The sequence below is a fragment of the Aquila chrysaetos genome, chromosome 21 (genome assembly GCF_900496995.4).
Source record: "Aquila chrysaetos chrysaetos chromosome 21, bAquChr1.4, whole genome shotgun sequence".
Lineage (NCBI taxonomy): Eukaryota > Metazoa > Chordata > Aves > Accipitriformes > Accipitridae > Aquila > Aquila chrysaetos.
In genome coordinates this window covers 9338907-9357462 of record NC_044024.1, presented here as the reverse complement: position 1 = coordinate 9357462, position 18556 = coordinate 9338907, and the positions used below count along the sequence as shown (strand labels likewise).

The following is an 18556-nucleotide window of genomic DNA, read 5'->3' as shown; positions in this document are numbered from 1 at the left end:
ACTCACAGGGGTTCAGAGCAGCTTCCAAAAACACAGTGAGAGGCAGAAGACACAGGGGTCCTGCTCCGTGCCCACGCAGGGCATGGCCACACGAACACGGCAGCCCCTCCTCTCTGGGAAGGTGGCTGCCGGAGACACCACCTGCTCTGCGACGTGCCTATATTCCTGTTTGGAAGCAACAACGCCTTTGTGGCATGTATGAAGGGGTTACCAACAAATGGCTTTTCCACCCAGGAAGAGACCACGCTTGGCCAGTCCAGAGGCGATGTTCAAGCCTGCAATTTGATGAGAGCACTCGAAAGAACCCTGCCGAGAGGATAAATCAGTGGAAAAGCAAGCCAGAAGCTATTAAAGAGTTACAGATCTGGGTAAATCAAGGGACACACTGTGCTGATCTTGAGTTTCATCCAGTGCCTGGGTACAGCGCGGATTGCTGGAAACCCACACAGAGGACCAGCCCACCCGGCTGGTCTGGCAGCACGCGGCGGCAGCCGGAGCAGCAAACGGGCAGGGCGCAGGAAAACTCGCGGCTTCCCCAAGGGCTCGAACTACAAACTCCCTCTCCCCTTTAGAAATAACCAAGGGAGAAGAGAAAGGCAAAACTAACTGCAGGTTATGCAGCAGGAACAGCCAGGCAGGGGAGCTGTTTTACACACACAAACTTGCAGAGCCATCTTTATATATCTTTATTGCACACATCTATCCTTACATATCTCATGGGATGAGGCCAACTTCCCTTCCCAGGACAAACTATTTCTACTTAATTCTGCCAAATCCATCTGTTCCCAAGACAACTTTTGTTACTGCCTAACACAGATATTTTGGAAGGGTAAATCTTCCCCCCTTGTCCTCCCCCCTCCCCGGTTACTAGATTGCTCAGAACATTCCCCGGGTGATGCTCCAGCTCCTAAAAGGGATTTTTTCCTCCCAGCAAAGCTTGTGAGATGCCCAGGGGCACAGCATCCCTGCACAGGTGAGCTAGACCACACCACCTTTGCAAACCCCCCAAAAAGCCTGCACCTCCTCTCCCCCAGTGCCTGCTAAAGCCGCCTGTCCGGCGCGGGAGCCTCTCCAGCACCCACGTTTTATTTTCAGGCTTCCTGGCAACGAGCTTGTCGGTTATAAGTGGCATCTCGAGTGAGAACGCCGGAGGTGAGCTAATTAGTGGGTGGCTGTCTGGAGCGGCAGTGAAGCGCCAGCCACCCCAGGCTCTGTTTGCTTTGGGTGCCTGATGCAGGACGGCCGATCCCAGCGGGGTGTGAGCACATGTTTGTGTCGTAGAGCCTGGAAGACATTTGCACTGACTCGTAATTTGGGGGAAAATACTATAATTTATTCGCAGGCATGATTTGCCATTGGTGTGGCATAAATATATGTGTGTGTATGTACGCAGCTCTATTTTTAGAGCTGCACGGCCAGGGTGCCGGCTCCACGGTTACTCCATTGACAAACAGGATGCGCTTTTCTCTGAGCTGGGAGGTTTTCAGTCCTCCCCCTTATTGTAAACATTATCTGCCTTCAAAATCCTTAATGTGTTGCAGATGTGACAAACAATAAAAGACCTATCATAAAAAAAAGCCTGCCATCTCTGTGTTTCCCACTGGGGCAACATAATAATGAATTTATTAGCATATAGGGCTCACCAACATATGTTTATAGTCACTCACAAACTTTTGACTTGACAGTTTACAAGTATGTTTAAATCATTAAAGTTTAAGTTGACTGTCCAGTTATTACAGGCTCATTATAAATAGGAAACAAAGGTTACATTTTATACAACAGGTGATAAATCAAAACTAGTCTGTATTCGAGACTGACTTTTTTTTTTTTTCCTTTTGCTCTTTTTTCATCTCTACATTTTCAAGGCCTTCTGAGGGGACATCTCGGTGAGGCCAGTACCGAGCAGCTGTTTGCAGTTAGCCAGCAGGATCAGCGGCACCCACACCGGGGAGCAGGAGAAACTCCCACTGCATCCAAGAGATGCAAAGACCTCGGAGGTGGCGAACTCTGCCAACATTTTCACTCAACCGACGGCCAAACTCGTGCCAGCCCAAGGCACCCACCTCTTCTCTTCCCCAAGGCATCGCCAAGTCCATCTGCAAGGCTTGGGTAACCCTTCGCAAGGGAGGAGATCTCCGCTGCTATCACGGGGCCAAAGAAATTTCCTCCTGAGCTGAACAAAGCCTCTGAGAAAAGGAAAGTAAAGCACCCAAACTGCGTTCCCTGACTGCAAACCTCCGAGGGTCGGCAGAGGCACTCAAACACGCTCAAAGCGGGTTTTGGGGTTTGACCACCGCGCTATGACACAGACCCCCCCAGCCATCCAGCCGTGTTCCTGCCTTAACACTGCAGAGCATCCATCACGGCATAAAACCTGGGAGTCAGTAACTCAACCCCAGCCGCTCCCAGTCCTTTCTGCCTCTAATATGGGGTAACCACCTTGGGAAGGAGAGAGATAAAGCCACACTAAATGTAAAAGTTCATTTTGTAAACTATTTCCAGATTTCAAAGCCTGGCATCATTTCAAATCAGCATGCTAACCTAAAATTTAGAATTTGTGGAAAGGGGAGAGGGGAATGTGGAATGGTTTCTGGTCCCTTTTATTTCGTGCTATGTACATGTGATATGATGGAAAAAAAAATTAATTGAAAAATACCCTTTCAAAGTAAAAAGAAATATCATTCTCAAAAATGTTGAAAGTGAGTATTTCCACACCATCAGCAACTTTGCCTGGGCTTGTTTCCAACATAAAACTTGAACAGAGTCACAGTTTCTATCCAATACCAACCAAATAGGATTCTGTCACTGTCAGATCAGCTTCGCCTTTCTGCTCTAAAGCAAAACATGAAAAAAGAGTATTACGGCATGGGCGAGTGAGCAAGAACCAGAAAGTCTCCCTGACCACCCTGATGGCACAGCTCGTGCCCTCCGAGGCCAGTCAGTGCCTAAAAGCTGCGTTGGACAAACCTCACACTCTCAACAACTTGAAAGACTTAACCTGCCAGGAACACAATGCCGCAAAGCCGCTGCTGCTATAAAGTTAATATTTACCCATCCTGTAGCAAAGGCAGCAGCAAACATCCTCCAGCAGAGTAGCACCGGGAGGACAAGTCCTCTTTTCCTATTCCATGTTCACATACTGCAGTGACAAGAGAGGTCTAAATTGCTAGACAGGCAGGTTGTCAGGGAGATCGATACAGAGATTAAACTAGACTAGAGCCAGAGAAAGGTAGAAAGGATTATATACCCAACTTCAGAGATCACTGATGATATTATGGGGAAGGCTAAAAGAGGAAATTAGAAACACATTAAAAATAGCACAAAGGTGTGACACAAAGATCACAGAAAATGAAACACGTATCTCTGCTCTCGACTCAGGACGATGTGGATCACCTGTACTTCTTTAACGTACACTTTGATATTTAGTTCCTGGATGAAATAAAGTACATTTTATCCTTCTCCGAATTCTGTATTTCTCTTTCAGACTTGGATTGGAGGACTTAAAAAGTCTTTTCTTTCCCTTACACAATATTTGAATATATGTATTTTATATATTTTACATAATGTGTCAATAATCTTTGATATGAAGCTGGCATTTAATATTTCAGCTCTCACTTCATTAAGGATATTTTAATTATCCCAGGCCAATGGAAGGGAATTTATAAACATCTGTGCTTCGTTTAAGAGTCCAAATTTGCCTCTTAAACTTCAAAGCTGTAAAGCTGATTTTATCCAGGTTCAGTTGTCTGGTCTCTCAAACAGCACCGCGTAGCACTGCGACCAGCATTAATTGGGCCAAGCCTCCAGCCCGCAAACCCACGTCCAACAGACACTGCTATCCACGACAGACACAGCCTCTGACAGCCTGGTCTTGCTCAGGCGAGCAAAACAGATGATGCTGCTGAGCTCCACGGAGCCAGGAGTAGGATGACAGTGGTTAGTGGGTCGGGGAGAAGGCACATGCCAACGGCATTTGCGACTGCCCAACTCACAACCGGTCCTTTGCTTTCTCCTCCCGATGAGTGACCAGGCACTACCTTACTAATAACGTAGCCTCGAAGCACTGGGAGTGCCTCATAGCTGTTTTCAAAGTAACCAAAGACATGACATGTACTGGCAGGCAATGCAATTTTAGGCTCCTGAGTACCTAAATCACTTCTGAAAAATGAGCCCGAGTTATCTGTAAAAAATGACCATGGGGCTGTAAACCCTAGGTCAGAAATAACCATCGTTTGCTGCAGTCAAACAATCCTTACCGACTTTCTGATGTCCTCTAGAAAGCAGAAAGGCTCGTGACCGTGGGCAGCAGTGGGAAGGAGAGAAGAGGGTGACTCTGGGACTTACAGCAGGTTTGCAACCTGTCTCGAACCCCCTCCCACGGGTTGCCCTCAACACACCCCTGCAAAACCGACCTGGAAAAGCAGCGGCATTACTTCTCCAGCTGCTGTCCCTGCTGGCACCGAGGCCAGCCAGCACGATGCTGAGCACGAACAGCCTCCGAGCACCGGCGGTGCCTGCAGCGAGCGGACCTGAGCAGACCCCAGAGAGCAGCTCCCCGCACCATCACCAAGACCTACAACCCCCAGAGGGGCGGCCGCTGCGGGACCACCGTCCCCATCACCTGCTAAGAACCGGAGCTGGTTCCTCACTCGCAGCTCTCCATCGCCGGAGCCTCCGCCGCAGTCATCTTCATCGTCGCAGTCTCCGCTCTCCTCCTCCTCCTCCGGGGTTTTGCCTGGAGCTTTTCGGTGGAGCAGAGCCATCCCTTTGAGCAGCTGAAAGGCATGAGGTGCCACAGTCATTCAACAGCTTCCCTCCGCCCTGCCTACCGCTTCATCCCGCGCTCGCAGGGGGACGGGGGGGTTGGTGACAAGAGGGGGACAGGGCTCAGAGGAGCCTGGACAGTGGGACAGGACCCCGTCGCGCTCCTCACGCTAAAGCACTGACGAGCTCAGGTTCATTCATGGACAAAGCCACACACAAAACCTCAACGGAAGAAACAAAAGGAGGAGGAAAAACCACACTGAGTAACTCTGCCCTTCGGCTTCTGCCCGGCGAGCATCGCACGAGCTGGAGCACGTCTACCAGCCCTGCGAGACCCCAGTGCCACCCAAGCTCGGGCGGCAGCTACAAAACACAGGTCCAGAGTTAGGCCAGATGGGGCAAAAAACAGCAGCAAGAGGAAACTCTGTTCGGGGATTCTCACTGCTTTCAGGGACTACCTCCCATCTGAGAAGCAACACGTGTGAAAGGAAATGGCAGATCTCTCGGGTCCTTACGGCGCCCCACAAAAATAACCTAAAAATCTCATTCCTCACTCTTGAATTGCAGAAGATGCTAGCTGAAGTTTTGGGATAGCCAAGCAACAAAACGCAAGGATCTTTTAAAAGATGTTTTAAAGCTGAGTCCTAAGTAATGGTGACGGGTTGCACATCCCCGACACGGGGACTCGAATACCTCCACTGAGCACGGGGTCAGGACTGCTTTCCAAACACGGGTGGGAGCTCCCCACGCTGCCCCTTCACAGCACACGGAGGGATTAGACACATTTTAAGCTATCAGTTTCCTCTTCCCGCTGACTTTCCCGATTTTGCTGTTGCTGAAAGCAGCCAGCTATTTCATCATAAACCCAGATCCACTTTGAAAAAGTGTGAGTCAGCCGGTTAATATATGCTGAAAATTTCTATCACTACCACTCTTCTGTTAAAAGCCTTCTTGAATTTAATCTCAGCCCTAAAAAAAAAAAATAATGAAAAGGATAAGTAACAGAGAAGATATTGCAAAATGGGAGCTTTCGGCATACTTCACGGGTTTAGTTAGTTCCATCTATTGCAGCAATATGCATGCCTTTCAAGGCATTTTTTAATATCTGGAATCTAGGTTATATTTTTAAACTATTAAGCTAGCCTTAGAAAACAGTTTCTAAAATATTTAGCTGCTGAAGTTTATACAGCCTCGGAGGAATGCTTTCAGCATCTGGCTCGCTCTGTCCACGGCAATGTCCACATACCTTAGTGTTTATATTAGAGGAACATAACGTAATGAAAAACAAATGGCTCGATGTGAGACCCCTTTGGGTTCCCCGGCTGCATTAAACAACGCAGAAAAGTCCGCCCAGCGTGACAGCCGTGCTGGGTCCTGCATCCATGGTAGGAAGCAAAATGCAGCTCATCGCCCCAAAACTCAGGGGATGCGTTTCAATGGCCTTCAACAGGCTTTGGCTCAGACTGCTTAAGTTCACTTTTCAGGAACCGTATTTTATTTAGACATATACACGCCTTTCCCAGAATATGGTGTAACAACAAACAAACAAACAAAAAGGCAAAATGCAGCGCTGGGGGTAGCACAGGGAAGACCTCACACAGGAACCGAACACGCCGACCGCTCAAGCCTTTACACTATCACTTGTATATCTCTCCTCAAAATGAAGCCCACAGCTAACAGCAGTCCTCAGCACACCATATATCAGCTCGAGGTGGAATGAGTGTCTCCCACGCATAGCAGCTAATTACAACATGCACCAGTTTGGACCCATTGCCCCAGTGCACCATTGCTAAAAAACCAAGCCCATAATGGTGGAAGGGGACCGCAACTGCCCAGCGGCAGGATGCTCACTGCTCTGCATCCAAGGCATGGAGCAAGCCAGCCGGGACCCCACCGCGCAGCTCAGCGGCACAACTTTCATTACTTACCCCAAACAGCAGAGGAACTTTCTGGCAGAGCGAATTAAGCTTTGGGATATTTTCAGATTTAATAAGCTCAGCGGGGGGCAAAGGAAAATCAGGATTTTTCAATTGTGTGTTTTCAAACATTAAAATTACTGAGCATTTCTTGTATTACTACTTTTTTCTTGGCATGCCATAAATTAGCAGCTTAATTTCTCCGCCTTTGTAGCCACAACAAAACAGGAACTTTCTGAGAAAACGCCGCACGGGCCCCGACTTTGGATTGAGTGAACGTGACATCCCTGCGCCACGTTGCTCCTTCCTTTTCCAGGACAAAAGTTCCATCCTCAGTCACGCGCTCCCTGGCTGCCGAGAACCACACGGAGGTTCAATGCGTCAAATTTCGCAGCTGGCTCTAGGAGAAATGAAGCCCGCGACACAAAGCCTACTGTCACCGTTGCAGGAGACCTGGTGTGGGGTAGAAATCCCACCCCGCTCCACTGGCGCATCCTGACCCGGGAACGCTGTCGGATGCCTCGGCTTCAGCCAGAGCAGCAGCCACAGTCCCACTCATCAACCATTACACAACCTCCCCAATGGTCTGCACGCTTCATGAAATTATATTTGGTGGACTGAACATAGATTCCCCATCCTTAAATAGCAGGCGGAGCTGACTGTACCCTAACATTACAGTTTATTCATGTCCTGTGGTTTAAAGCCTATGGTAAGAGGCAGGAAAATATATAGTCTGGTGATCACTAAAGTAGCATGTAACAGTGAGATAGCTTTAACTTAATCACAATCCCTCCAGCTGTAAGAGTTTACAGTCGTATGTACTCTTCTTTGCTAAACCATAATGGCAAAAATACACTATAATGTACCCGATGTTAACTAGAGCACTAATTGCGGGAGTCCATGCGCACACACGCATCTCTGAGGTGTCTGCAGGGCATTCGTCTCCCATCTGCACAACCACCACAGAATCATTTAGGTTGGAAAGGACCACCATGCCAGGAAACACATGGGGGCCATAGCTTTTGCTCCTGACTACAAGCTCCATCGGCTCAGACGTGCATCAGTTTTATTTCCAACCTCATCCCTTTTAAACCACGACCCTCCAGACGGGTAGGGCGGGCAGTGCCGCGGTACCTCCGCTGCCGCATCAGCCGCCGGGGCACCGGCGCGAGGGACGCCGGCCAGCGCCAGCTGGTCTCCATACACATCTTTGTTGCTTGGCTTGTCCTGTGGTCTCCCTACAGCTTAAGAAACAAGCCAGATGGGAAGGGTGCACCGAGCCTTTCTGCAAGGAAAGCTCCCCAGGGCATCCCAGCGTGCTTTACACAATTATTCATAACCGTACAGTGACCAGACAAAAACAGATGCAGCAACGTGGGGTAATGACTCAGCTGGATTTGGATGGGCCACCGTATGTTGAAATCTTTATAACTCCTCATTCTTTACAACCACTTTACTCAGAGCTCACCATCCCACCAGCCCACTGAGCCACCTGGTCTTGTTTTTCCAATTTTAACATAAACAGTGAGAGCTGCAACATACTTTTTATCATTAATCTTTCGTCTCCGAGAAGAAATCAGCATTGTGTTTCTTGGACTGTAGTTTAATAGCTGTTTTCTCCTTTTGGAAACTACGCCCATGGTATTGCAAATACCAATTTGAGCAATACCCAAAATGGTGCCCACGAATTCAGATAAAATATCGGCAGTGAGCTACAAGCACTGTGCTCCTTTAGGGCAGAAATCATCCCTTTCAACATACTTCAAAAATATGTAAAGTAAAGAGAACAGCCAAACAGATTATTAAGGGGAATAGAAGACTTTTAGAAAAACATTTAATTCCTTCATGAGTTTAGGGGAGAAGTCTGATTGATATTTGTAATCTTTTGGTGGACAGAGCTGTCATTTAATTTAGCTTGCATGACTGAAAGAATTTAATAAAAGTGTTCCATAGAGTTTTGCTGAAATTCTTCGCATGTTTTTAGTAAGCCTCTGGAATACGATCAAACCTAAAAAGCTGGAGAGGACGGAGACTGAACTTGCAGCTAAAATAATATTCAGAATTGTAATATACGCTTAATAATCAAGTATTCACATCCAGCAGAAAAAGTGCCTTAGTGCAGAAACTCCTCTGGATCCCCAGCCATGTGTCCATGTGCTGCTTGGCATCATGAAGGGGACCTGGGAACTCAACCCAGCAGCGAAAACCAGCCCCTGGCTCTGCTAGAAACCTCTCAAAACTCAACCAAACCCACCAACTCATGACTGTCTACAAAACTTGGGATGCCTTTCTTCAGGAACCTCGGTAAGAAAGAGTTTTGGAGAAGCAAAGGTGCTATTTCCCCTTGCATCACGCAAGCCGCCCGCTCCAGCCACACACTTTTGGGTATCCGACACAGATGCCGCTGTACTTCCCACACAACTCCCGAGATTCCCAACAGGTCAGGTTTTTCTATTTTAAATTCCAGCCTGCTGAAAACATTGTTTTGGGGGGAGAAAAGCTAGATCTTATGGCCAATCCCGGCCTTGAAATCTGCAATAATGAATAATTTATGGGTGGCTTTTAAATCAGGGCAGCATCATGGGAAACGTGCAGATTTTCACACGATACTGTTCCCTGTTAACAGCTCATTACAATGTACAGAAGTATATTCCCATTATGAAATACAGCTGGGGTTGTTTTGCTTACGAAGGTCATTATCTGATCACAAGCAAGAAGCGGGGAAAGGAACCCATTTTAAAAGGCTGAAGTTGTGGACTTTTTGAAAACTCATGTGTTTTGAATTTTGTGGCCTGATCATACACAAGCATGCAACAGGAGAATCGATTCTCTCCACTTCCTCTGCTTATTAGGCCTGGAAGTAGCATGGAAGAAATTATCTTTTATTAGCAAATACTTTCTTTATTATTTAACCAACCCTCATCGTGAGATTCGCTGGTGCCCTCCACTCCACTTCCCTATTTCCCAGCTCCATTCGGTTTATCCTTTCTGTGGACAGGGGCCTTGGTGGCACAGGAGCGTGCACGAGCAGAAACTCAATGCAACATCACCAGCACCATTTTCACTGCTTCTTTCCAAGCTCTAGAGAGCTTTCCCCATCTTGGGTGGCAACAAAATGCAACACATATTACAGAAAAACTCAATGTTCCCTGGCACTGAGCACCAAACACCATATAAAAATAAGGATATTTAAAACTTTTAAAATATCTGTAAATACTAGGATCTGTACTTCTGTCTTGCAAGAGCGAACACATGTGCATGTGCACCCAGGCAGGCATCGCTGCTCTTCTGACCACAACATTAGCCCACGGACAGAAAAGCCCATTTTGGCAGGAGGACACCCAAAATGTGGTTCCCTTATGGCCCTTCCAGTTGGATGCACCTTGGCAGCATGTGGCAGAGAAGAAACCCGTTCCTAATTGTACTCCTATTTCAAGCTCAGCACAACAAGGAGCGATCGCTAATCAAACATTAATAAAGTGGAAGTAGGCTTTGGAACTGGAAAAATCATTTTCAGTGCTTGGAAAAACAAGTTGGGCACGTCAGCTGTTTTATCAGCTGCTCTAAAAGCAACTTCTGCACTTCCCCGTGCTGCCTGCTTCGAGATGTCACAGGTTTTGTACTGGTGAAGCCGTACTCGGCAGACCAAGCCCCCGGCAGCACCTCCTGCCTGCTCCGGGCAGGGTGGGCAAGGGACAGCCCTGGGATGCCGTCCCCACGCGCAGCTCTTGGGGCTCCACACCAGCCTGTGGCAACGGGTGCCAAAAGGGGTGAACCACCACTCTGAGTTTATATTGTGGCTCTTCAGCCATAAAAACGTTTTAGTCTTTACTTCTAGCACTCAAAATACCATCTCCTGGAACAGGAAAAATCCCTACCGTACATCACCCAGTGTCTACTGGCGCAGCAGGACCCCCTTTACTGCCTTCACAGGCTCCAGAGGAGATGCTCTCAGCTGCCAGTAAATCAGTTTTCCCAGTCACTCTCCTGATAGCACAAAGAACCTGGTGACAGCAGTGAATTATTGGCCAAAGTGTGGCCCTACTTTATGGATCATCAGCTTAATTCCAGATTAGTGATCAAAACTGACAACATCCCTATGGGTAAAGGAAGACAGATAAAGACCCCTAAGTGCTGGCAGTAATTAAAATGAGTCCGCACTGGACAGTAAATCTCTTTCGGCAGCAAAAGGGGCTGCCAAGCCGTTATGAATTGCTCTGGTTTGGTGATGGCAGGCTGATGCCCGGAGAAGATGCTCCCACGGATGCGGAGGTTAAGCCCTCGCTGGCACCACGGCAGGCAGAGGGGCCGGCTCCTGCCCGCTCTCCCGCAGGCAGGGGAGGTGTCACTTCCCCCACCCGAACAAATGCTCATTCATCACAGGGCACATGCGAAAAAGAGATTACTCAGGCTTTACGATCAGCTTATTCACCTTATATCCAGTTCCTTCCCCTTCCACCCCGCAGCTATTTATGGCTTGTTTTTGTGCGGCAGTAGGAAGGAACAGGACGGTGTGGGTGCTGAGCAGGGCTGCGAGGTCCAGCCCAGCCTGCTGGGGACCTGGGCAGTCCCCGTCTGCTTCTGGCTTGTCCCCTGAGCCCCGCATCAATGCCAATGCTGGAGAAATGCTGCTTTTCTCTTTGTGAGCTGCTACAGCTCCTTCTCCTCCTTTGCATTTCTGAGACCAAACTATCACTGGTCCTTCAGCATCCCCTCCTACACACCGCCACCCACCTCGATCAAACACAGACATCCCTCAAACTCCAAAAACCCAATCATTAAACCAACCATTGAACACATGGTTGGACCAGGCAGTAGGTGATGCCTTCAGCACCTTGCCGGAATATGCCTGGACCTTTTCCTGCCAGGATCAGACAGACTCCTACGAGCTACCACGTCCCTAGAAGTGCCGTAGGAATGCAGCTATGTACTGCAAACACTCCATTCCAGCTCTTCTTTGCTTTGCCTGGGCTGACCTGCATCGTTTCCTCAGTCCCAGTCTCTGCCACAGGGCCCATAACTGCTCCAGATCTGGTGCTACTCACGCTAGAGCATCTCTTGAGGACATCTGGTGCACAACCCAGGAAACCTCTACCTTGATAAAGGGAAGCAGAATGCCACGTTAATACTGTGGGTGCACTTTTAAACCTGCATCAGGGAAAGAGCTGATATTTCAAGAACATCTGGGCTTTCAGGCTGCCTAGAAGAATTAAACAAGGAAAGAAAGTCACCAAGAGAGCTGTCCCCACCAGGCACATAACCACCCATGCCCGTTGAGGGTGGAAAAGGCACTGCAAAGATGCTCCCTTCCTTGCTACCTGCAAGGGCTGTCTGCCTCAACCCCTTCCCACACCATTTCTTCACTGGCATTGTATCCCTGCTCCTCCTCCCCCAAAAGTTTCTCAGTCTCCTACCAGCAGCCCCAGCTGCCTTCCCCTCTCCTTTCCACCCGCTCTGCGTCACTAGACAGGAGAACCTGGACCAATTTCTCCACCTGTCAAGCTGCCACCCCTCAGGGGGTTGGCAACTGAGTGAAGGAGGGGTGTGGGAGCCTACATGGGCCAGGACCCATCACTTCTATTATCCATATTTTCCATATTTTGTTTAGTTATGTTGGAGCAGAACCCCGCTCTGCCATCCAAACACCACTCAGGAAGGTCCAAAGCGCACGTCACCAGAAGATAAAACATGAGACAACAAGCAAAGCAGGAGCACAAGGAACAAGAAGACAACGGGTAGAGGTGGAGCAATCAACCACCTCATCGCCATCACATCCTTCAGGCATCTGAGCAGGGATGGCCTGGAAGGAAGGTGCCCTAGATGCAAAAGCATGTAGGAAGACATGTAGGGATCATACCACCTTGAGCTACCGGCTAAAAAAAGCCCCACGCTTCTGCAGAGGGGGACCAGGGTCCCCGCAGCCTCCTCACCGCCCAGCTCAGCCCAGCCCGCGTCGGAGCGGCTGGGAGATTTCCTCTTGGCTCAGGCTCTGGCACACGTGGCCGCTCTCCGGCTGTCAGCGACGTCTGCCGGGGCTGCCTGTGAGACAAACATCTCGTCCTTGGCACCAGGTAGGAAACGAGCTGAGAACTGCGCCGGAAGGAATTTTTTCCCCCCTTCTCCATCTGCAACACAAGTGAGAGGCAAATCTCTGTCCCAGCCTCTTCCCTCTTTCCCTAAAAGCTCCCAGGGGAGAGGGACTTCTCAAATCATGTATTTTTGTACACAGTATTGTCTTGTACAGAGGTTTCTGCTGGAACACCAGCCCCTGTCACCCTGCGGACAACCTGCCCTCCCAGGGGGGCTGCTCTTTCGAGCTTTACTTTTGCATTCGCTTCACCCCAAGGCACTGAAAGCCCAAAAAGCAACGGCAAGCAGTTCTGCTGAAGGTCCCCAGCTCCACAGACCTGTCACAGGGGACCGAACAACTGCCTCATAAACCAGTTACCTTCTACCAGACAAGACAACCCCAGTGCAGGGCTAATTACCGAGCCATTGATTTCAGCAGAGACTTAAATCAGGCAGGAGGAGGAGGAGGAGGTCTCCACGGCAAACACCCCCCAAACCTGTTAGCTAGGGGGGAGCGAGCAGCCGGTCTGCCCTCCCTGGGGAACCACTGGCCACCGCACCGGGGCAGGTTGTGCCGAGCTGAGCCCTGGAGGTGTTCCTTGGGAGCTGGGGGGCTTGGTGGCCTCCAGCGTCCCACGGCCACCTCTGCCACCTGACAGCCACCGCTCTGTCCTGCACGGAGAGAAGAGCTTGGGGTCCACAGGCAGGATGGGGCTGGTGCTGCTGGGGAAGGCACCCAGCTGGAGCGGGGAGCCCCGAGCCCCAGGCCCCGCTGCCACAAGTATTTATGCACTTCACATTAAACAGGCATTCAACTGAGACAAACCAGACCAGAATTAATCCCGGGAACGGGGTCTCTCCAGCCTCCGTGATCCCTAATTAACGGCTGATGGCTGGGCTGGCTCCTGGGCAAGGTCACAGCTCTCCTCTGCATTCAGAATGTAGCTGCTGCTTGCTAAAACCTGAACAGGAGAAAATTTAACTTCACGGACACAGCTTCTCCAGTGTCAATATTGGCACCTGCCTCCTAGGATGGGTCTACAAACAGGATGAGGAAACATCCAGGCTCCAGCACGGGCACTGCTGATGTGCTGGGGTGCAACTCATCACCGATACCGAATGTACTCAAAACAGAAACAGACCTGCAAGGCTCAGACCTCCAGAGCTGCAGGCAAGAGGCAGGAGGAGCCCTGCCCGGGGTGGTTCTCCCACACTGATGCACAGCCACTAACTCAGCAGCTGAAGCAACTTGGCATTTAAATTAGGTTCAAAGCTGGTGACTTTATACCCTCCCCCAGTGAGACCCAACACCCGCAGAGGAAGCCCTGAAACGCACCTACACGAGTCTCACCCTCAGCATTTAGGAGCTATGTGCTGCATGAAAAGGTCAGTAAACTCCTTCCCCACTCGTAGGCAGGAGGCATCCGAGGGGTCCTGCCAGAAATAAAAAGTAACTTCCTGCCCATCACGGTATTTCTTGATGGCTCGAACACCTATCCTCTGCCAGCTGCCTCCCACCTCCCCTGCTGACCATGCTTCACAAGACAGCATCTTCTTACATGTCTTCTCAGACAGGCCAGCCAAGAACATTTTCTTCTTTTAAATATCATTCCCTCGCAATACAGTTGAGCGAGGCCATAGGCAATAAATACTGCTGCAACCTAAACTTCCCTGTTTGCTCTCAGAGTTTTATGTGCTGCAAGGGCCATCTCTCGCAGCATGTGCTCCTACAGCAAGAGCACTAAAGTACATCCCAGCCTTTGCAGTCTGTTACGTGTCAAAACCAAGCTAAGAACTTTAACGAGCAACAGCATTAACTGAGAGAGTCCTGAGCCATGAGGGTTATTTTCACCTGCCACAACGCAGACAGGTCAAAGCAGTCTCACTGACCGGAGACAGGGTTTGCCAGCACAGACACCTGCCTAATTACAGACATCTGCTTCATCAGCAGGTATAACAAAAGCGGCAAGATTACAAATTATTCATTACCTAAACCGTACAAAACCTCTTGCACTTTCTGACAGCAGCACAGCTCGGATGAAAGCCGCAGTGGTCTGTGCCGGCCGCTGCCTCCACGGAGGTGGGATAGAGCATCAGGAGAGGTCCCAGGACCAGCCTCGGCTTCTTGCCAAGCCAAGCCAGTGCTTTCAAAAAAGGGACCACCCTTTCCCAGAGCAGGATTGCTGGGTGGGGTGTAGGTCCGATACCCCTTCTACTTCAGACGAGGAAAGCTCTGGTGACGTTTGTTGCAAGAACAAAGCTGTTGAGACCAGAAGATGAACTGCTTCAGCTGACTAACGTCTTTCTGCACACAGCAGTAAGACACCTTACGCTGCCCTTTCCACCAAAGGGATGCCAAACCAGTAAGTGCTTTCTGTTCCTTTAATACAGGATGCACACAAACCCATTGCAGGCTAAACAGGCAGGATCTGGAAGGAGTCCTCAGCTACCCATCCCCGGCTGGTGTCATGGACCAGATACACATTAACGCCTCTGGGAGAAAAAAAATGCCGTAAGCGCGCCTCATTCCCGCTGCAGACAGAGCGGTTTGGTGAAGTGGCAGAACTGCACCAGGGAAATCCCCAGCTCTGACCTCTCCGGCACATGGAGCAGCTAGGGACGGAGCGGGAATCTCACAGGCACCCCGGCTCAGGGCAACGCCGCCCGCACACCGTGCCACAGCTGGGCACAACGCTCCCCAGGCAAAGCCCGGGGGTGCAGAGCGGACCTCCCGCCGGAGCTGGCCTTCCCTGCCCGCAGCGGGTCTGACAGCGCGGCTTTTTCCTCCCTTCCCCCGAGAATATAATCTCTAAGCCATTACACAAGGTCAGGCTGGAATCAAAAGTAACGTTATTGTTAACGAGGCGTATTCTCGGGAACAAAAGCAATCGGATTTGTTCTGCGGCCAAGAAGACCATAGGTTACCTTCCAGGCCTGCTCTGGATGATGAAGATTAGCTCCCTGAATCCCAGTCCCCTCTCAGTCTGGACCACACGTTAAAAACCTTGACTTTAAGTCAAATTTTGGAGAAAAACACATAAATGAGAAACCTACCAATCATCCCACTAACACCAGAGAGAGCTGTGCGCTTTGTTACTGGAACCATCCGGGAGGACACCTACCTTGGACATCTACTGATTAAATTACCAGCCTGAGTCACAGTGCAAGGCGACACTTGATACAATTAACGAGGCCCAGAATAACTGTAATTAACTGTTAATTTGGTATCAACAGCTCCACTTACACCGTGTTTGGCTCGTTGCACAAGGATTCCTCCAGGTTTATTTCCTCCACAACAGGATAAACTCCAGCGCTGGTACAGGATATCTGGTGTTTGTTTTAAAGCACCGCTGTGCATCAGCTGCATGTTTTGGACACAAAACCAAATGAATCCCCCTTAAAGGTATTTTTTTCTCCAGCTGATTTCCACAGTATTGTTTGGAGGCTGGTCCCTGCAGGACACACCTGAGGCACCTGCCTCCCCCCCGGAGCTGAAGCCACAGGGGCAAAGTTGAATTCCTTCTCATGCACAAGACCACAGCAGCCAGGGAATTTCAAGGAAGGAGAGTGATAAAATGCTATTTATGTTACCCAAAGGTTACGAACGCCAGACAATAAACTGGTGTGGAAACCGGCCAAAACTGCCACGCATCCAAGCTCAGCCCCAGCAGCTTCCCGGTCTTGCTGAGAAAAGCAAGGAGCCGGATTCACTGGCTGGGAAAGCTTTGCTGCTCCTGTAGTCTCAACTGAGCTAAACATCTATTCCAATACTAGGTAAGTGGTGAAACACCACGGATGAATACAGCAACCCCTGGAAAGGCAAGTGGGATTAGCAAAAAGGAAGCACAGGTGAGACATTCCTTTTTCATACCAATAAAGGAGATATATGGCTTCACACAGGAACGTGCTTTTCCCAGTCCTCTCCCACGTGTTCCTGAAATTCGTCGCCAGGGAAGCACAAATGAAAGTAGGAGGGACAAGGAAACAGTGAATCTTGCCTCCAAAAATGACAGCTCAGCAGTCCCATTATTTACCAAAAAAAGGGGCACATGGCCATGGACCAAAGGACTTGGGTGCTCTGAGGAAAATCCTACAATGAATTATTTTCTCCAAAAACCAGCTGATATGAGGACTTTGGATGTTGACAGGCATTTTGGCACTACCTTTGATAAAAACAACCACTCGGTAACAGACAGGGTTGGCCGGGTTTATGCAACCCGCAGGAGATGCTCAGGCCCTCAGCACAACTCCAAGTTTCGCTGTCACTGAGCAGTACCAGAAACATGCCTATTTACTGCCCTTTCCTTACTGAAAATGGGAAATACCTCACATTCCACAGCAAATGTAACTGCACAAGCAGTAAAAGCGTGGGGCTTACCAGCGCACCCCTTCCGCTCCTCTGTGTCATGCAAGACCATAGGTAAAACAGGCAAGAAACTTCAGCAAACACAGCCCAGATTACACCTCTGTTTAAAAACACGCATGCAAACACACCGGGTCAAATTAATCTCTGGCTGTTAAAGAAAACCCATTTCGGGTGACCTGCAGATACAGTGTTCCCACAACAAACCCGATAAAGCCGGGACGTTTGCAGATAGGGTCTGGATGGGCGATAGCTGGCGTAGGCAAATGTCGGCTCTTACTGAAGAGGGGAAGGAGGGGTTTGGGTTTAAAAAGCAACCCGACAGTCAGATACATTCAAATTTAATTATGTTCTTGTTACAGAGGGTCACACTTCCCCTGATTTAACTGGCCTGGCAAAATCCTGTAATTGCTGCTTGCATACAGAGTCGGAGAGCATTTACCCGGCGTGTTAACGAGAGCCAAGGCACGGCTCAAAAGGAGGATGGAGTTAGTCTTTAAATACCAGGCCTAGACTTGGTGGAGCTATAGATTATTTTGTGTAGTAAAAGAAGAATTAGCTGATCCATTCCAAAATGCATTTATCATTAAAATAAAAATCTTCTGTCATTTTATTTAATAGCCTCAGTAAGAAATAATTGCAATGTCTGGTTACTTTCAACAACATGTGGTTTTAATATTTTAATTGTTACAAACTGTTTAATAATGTTGAACAAAAGGCGTGTCCAAGTAATTATTGTGTTTATTAACATTTCTTTTGAGGACTTGATAAATTATATTACACATATACAGCGCTTCAGACATTGTAGTGTTAACTTATTAAAAGTGGAAAATTAGCCAAAAGCGACTTGTTTTGGTGCAATTTAAATATTGTATTTTCAAGTGATAAGCGTTGTGCATCACGTTATTTAACAATCTGGCAGTTTGTGCATTTTTCTAATTATTATGCTGCTTCATCTGGCCGGGGAATTAAAATACAGTGGGAATAATAAACCTCACAAAGCCTAGCAGGCCACAGAGAGATGCGGTTCCACCAAATCCGTCAACGTCACAGATTTTTCTGAGAAGGGGAAATATATTCCTGAAAAATCCCCAGCTCCCCAGGGTCTCCCATAACAAACTTTATAGTTTTCCCTGCTTTGAGCCGCCCGGGACAGGGTCTGGCGAGGCGGCTCCCCGGGACCCCACGTCTCCCGCGGGAGCACCCGCGGCCGCCCCGTGCCCGGAGAGCACCGTCCGCACCGTTCGGGCAGCCCTTTCGCAGGTTCCCCGCGTGCCCCGAGCAGGGTGCGGATCCGACCCTTCGCCGCCCCGAGCATCGTCCCCCCGCTCGGGGGTTAAAGCCCCCTCGCCGGTCCCCGACGCTCCGCCACACTCTGTATTTTGAGCAAAGGGGTCGAGAGAGACTCGGGCACGAGGGCATCGCGCTGTTCCCAGGCCTATTT

General features: G+C 49.3%; 1 protein-coding gene across 2 annotated transcripts in view; it reads right to left on the bottom strand.

Annotated features, from left to right (window-relative positions):
- Nucleotides 1–18556, bottom strand: part of GPC3 (glypican 3) — a 153784-nt gene that overhangs the window by 23067 nt on the left and 112161 nt on the right. Inside the window, exon 7 of one of the 2 annotated variants that reach the window (XM_029997349.1) lies at nucleotides 4622–4775. The exons of the other annotated variant lie outside the window; for it this stretch is intronic. Within the exon in view, the coding sequence (XP_029853209.1) occupies nucleotides 4622–4775 (154 nt within the window). The remainder of the gene's footprint in view (nucleotides 1–4621; nucleotides 4776–18556) is intronic. 2 annotated transcript variants of the gene reach the window in all.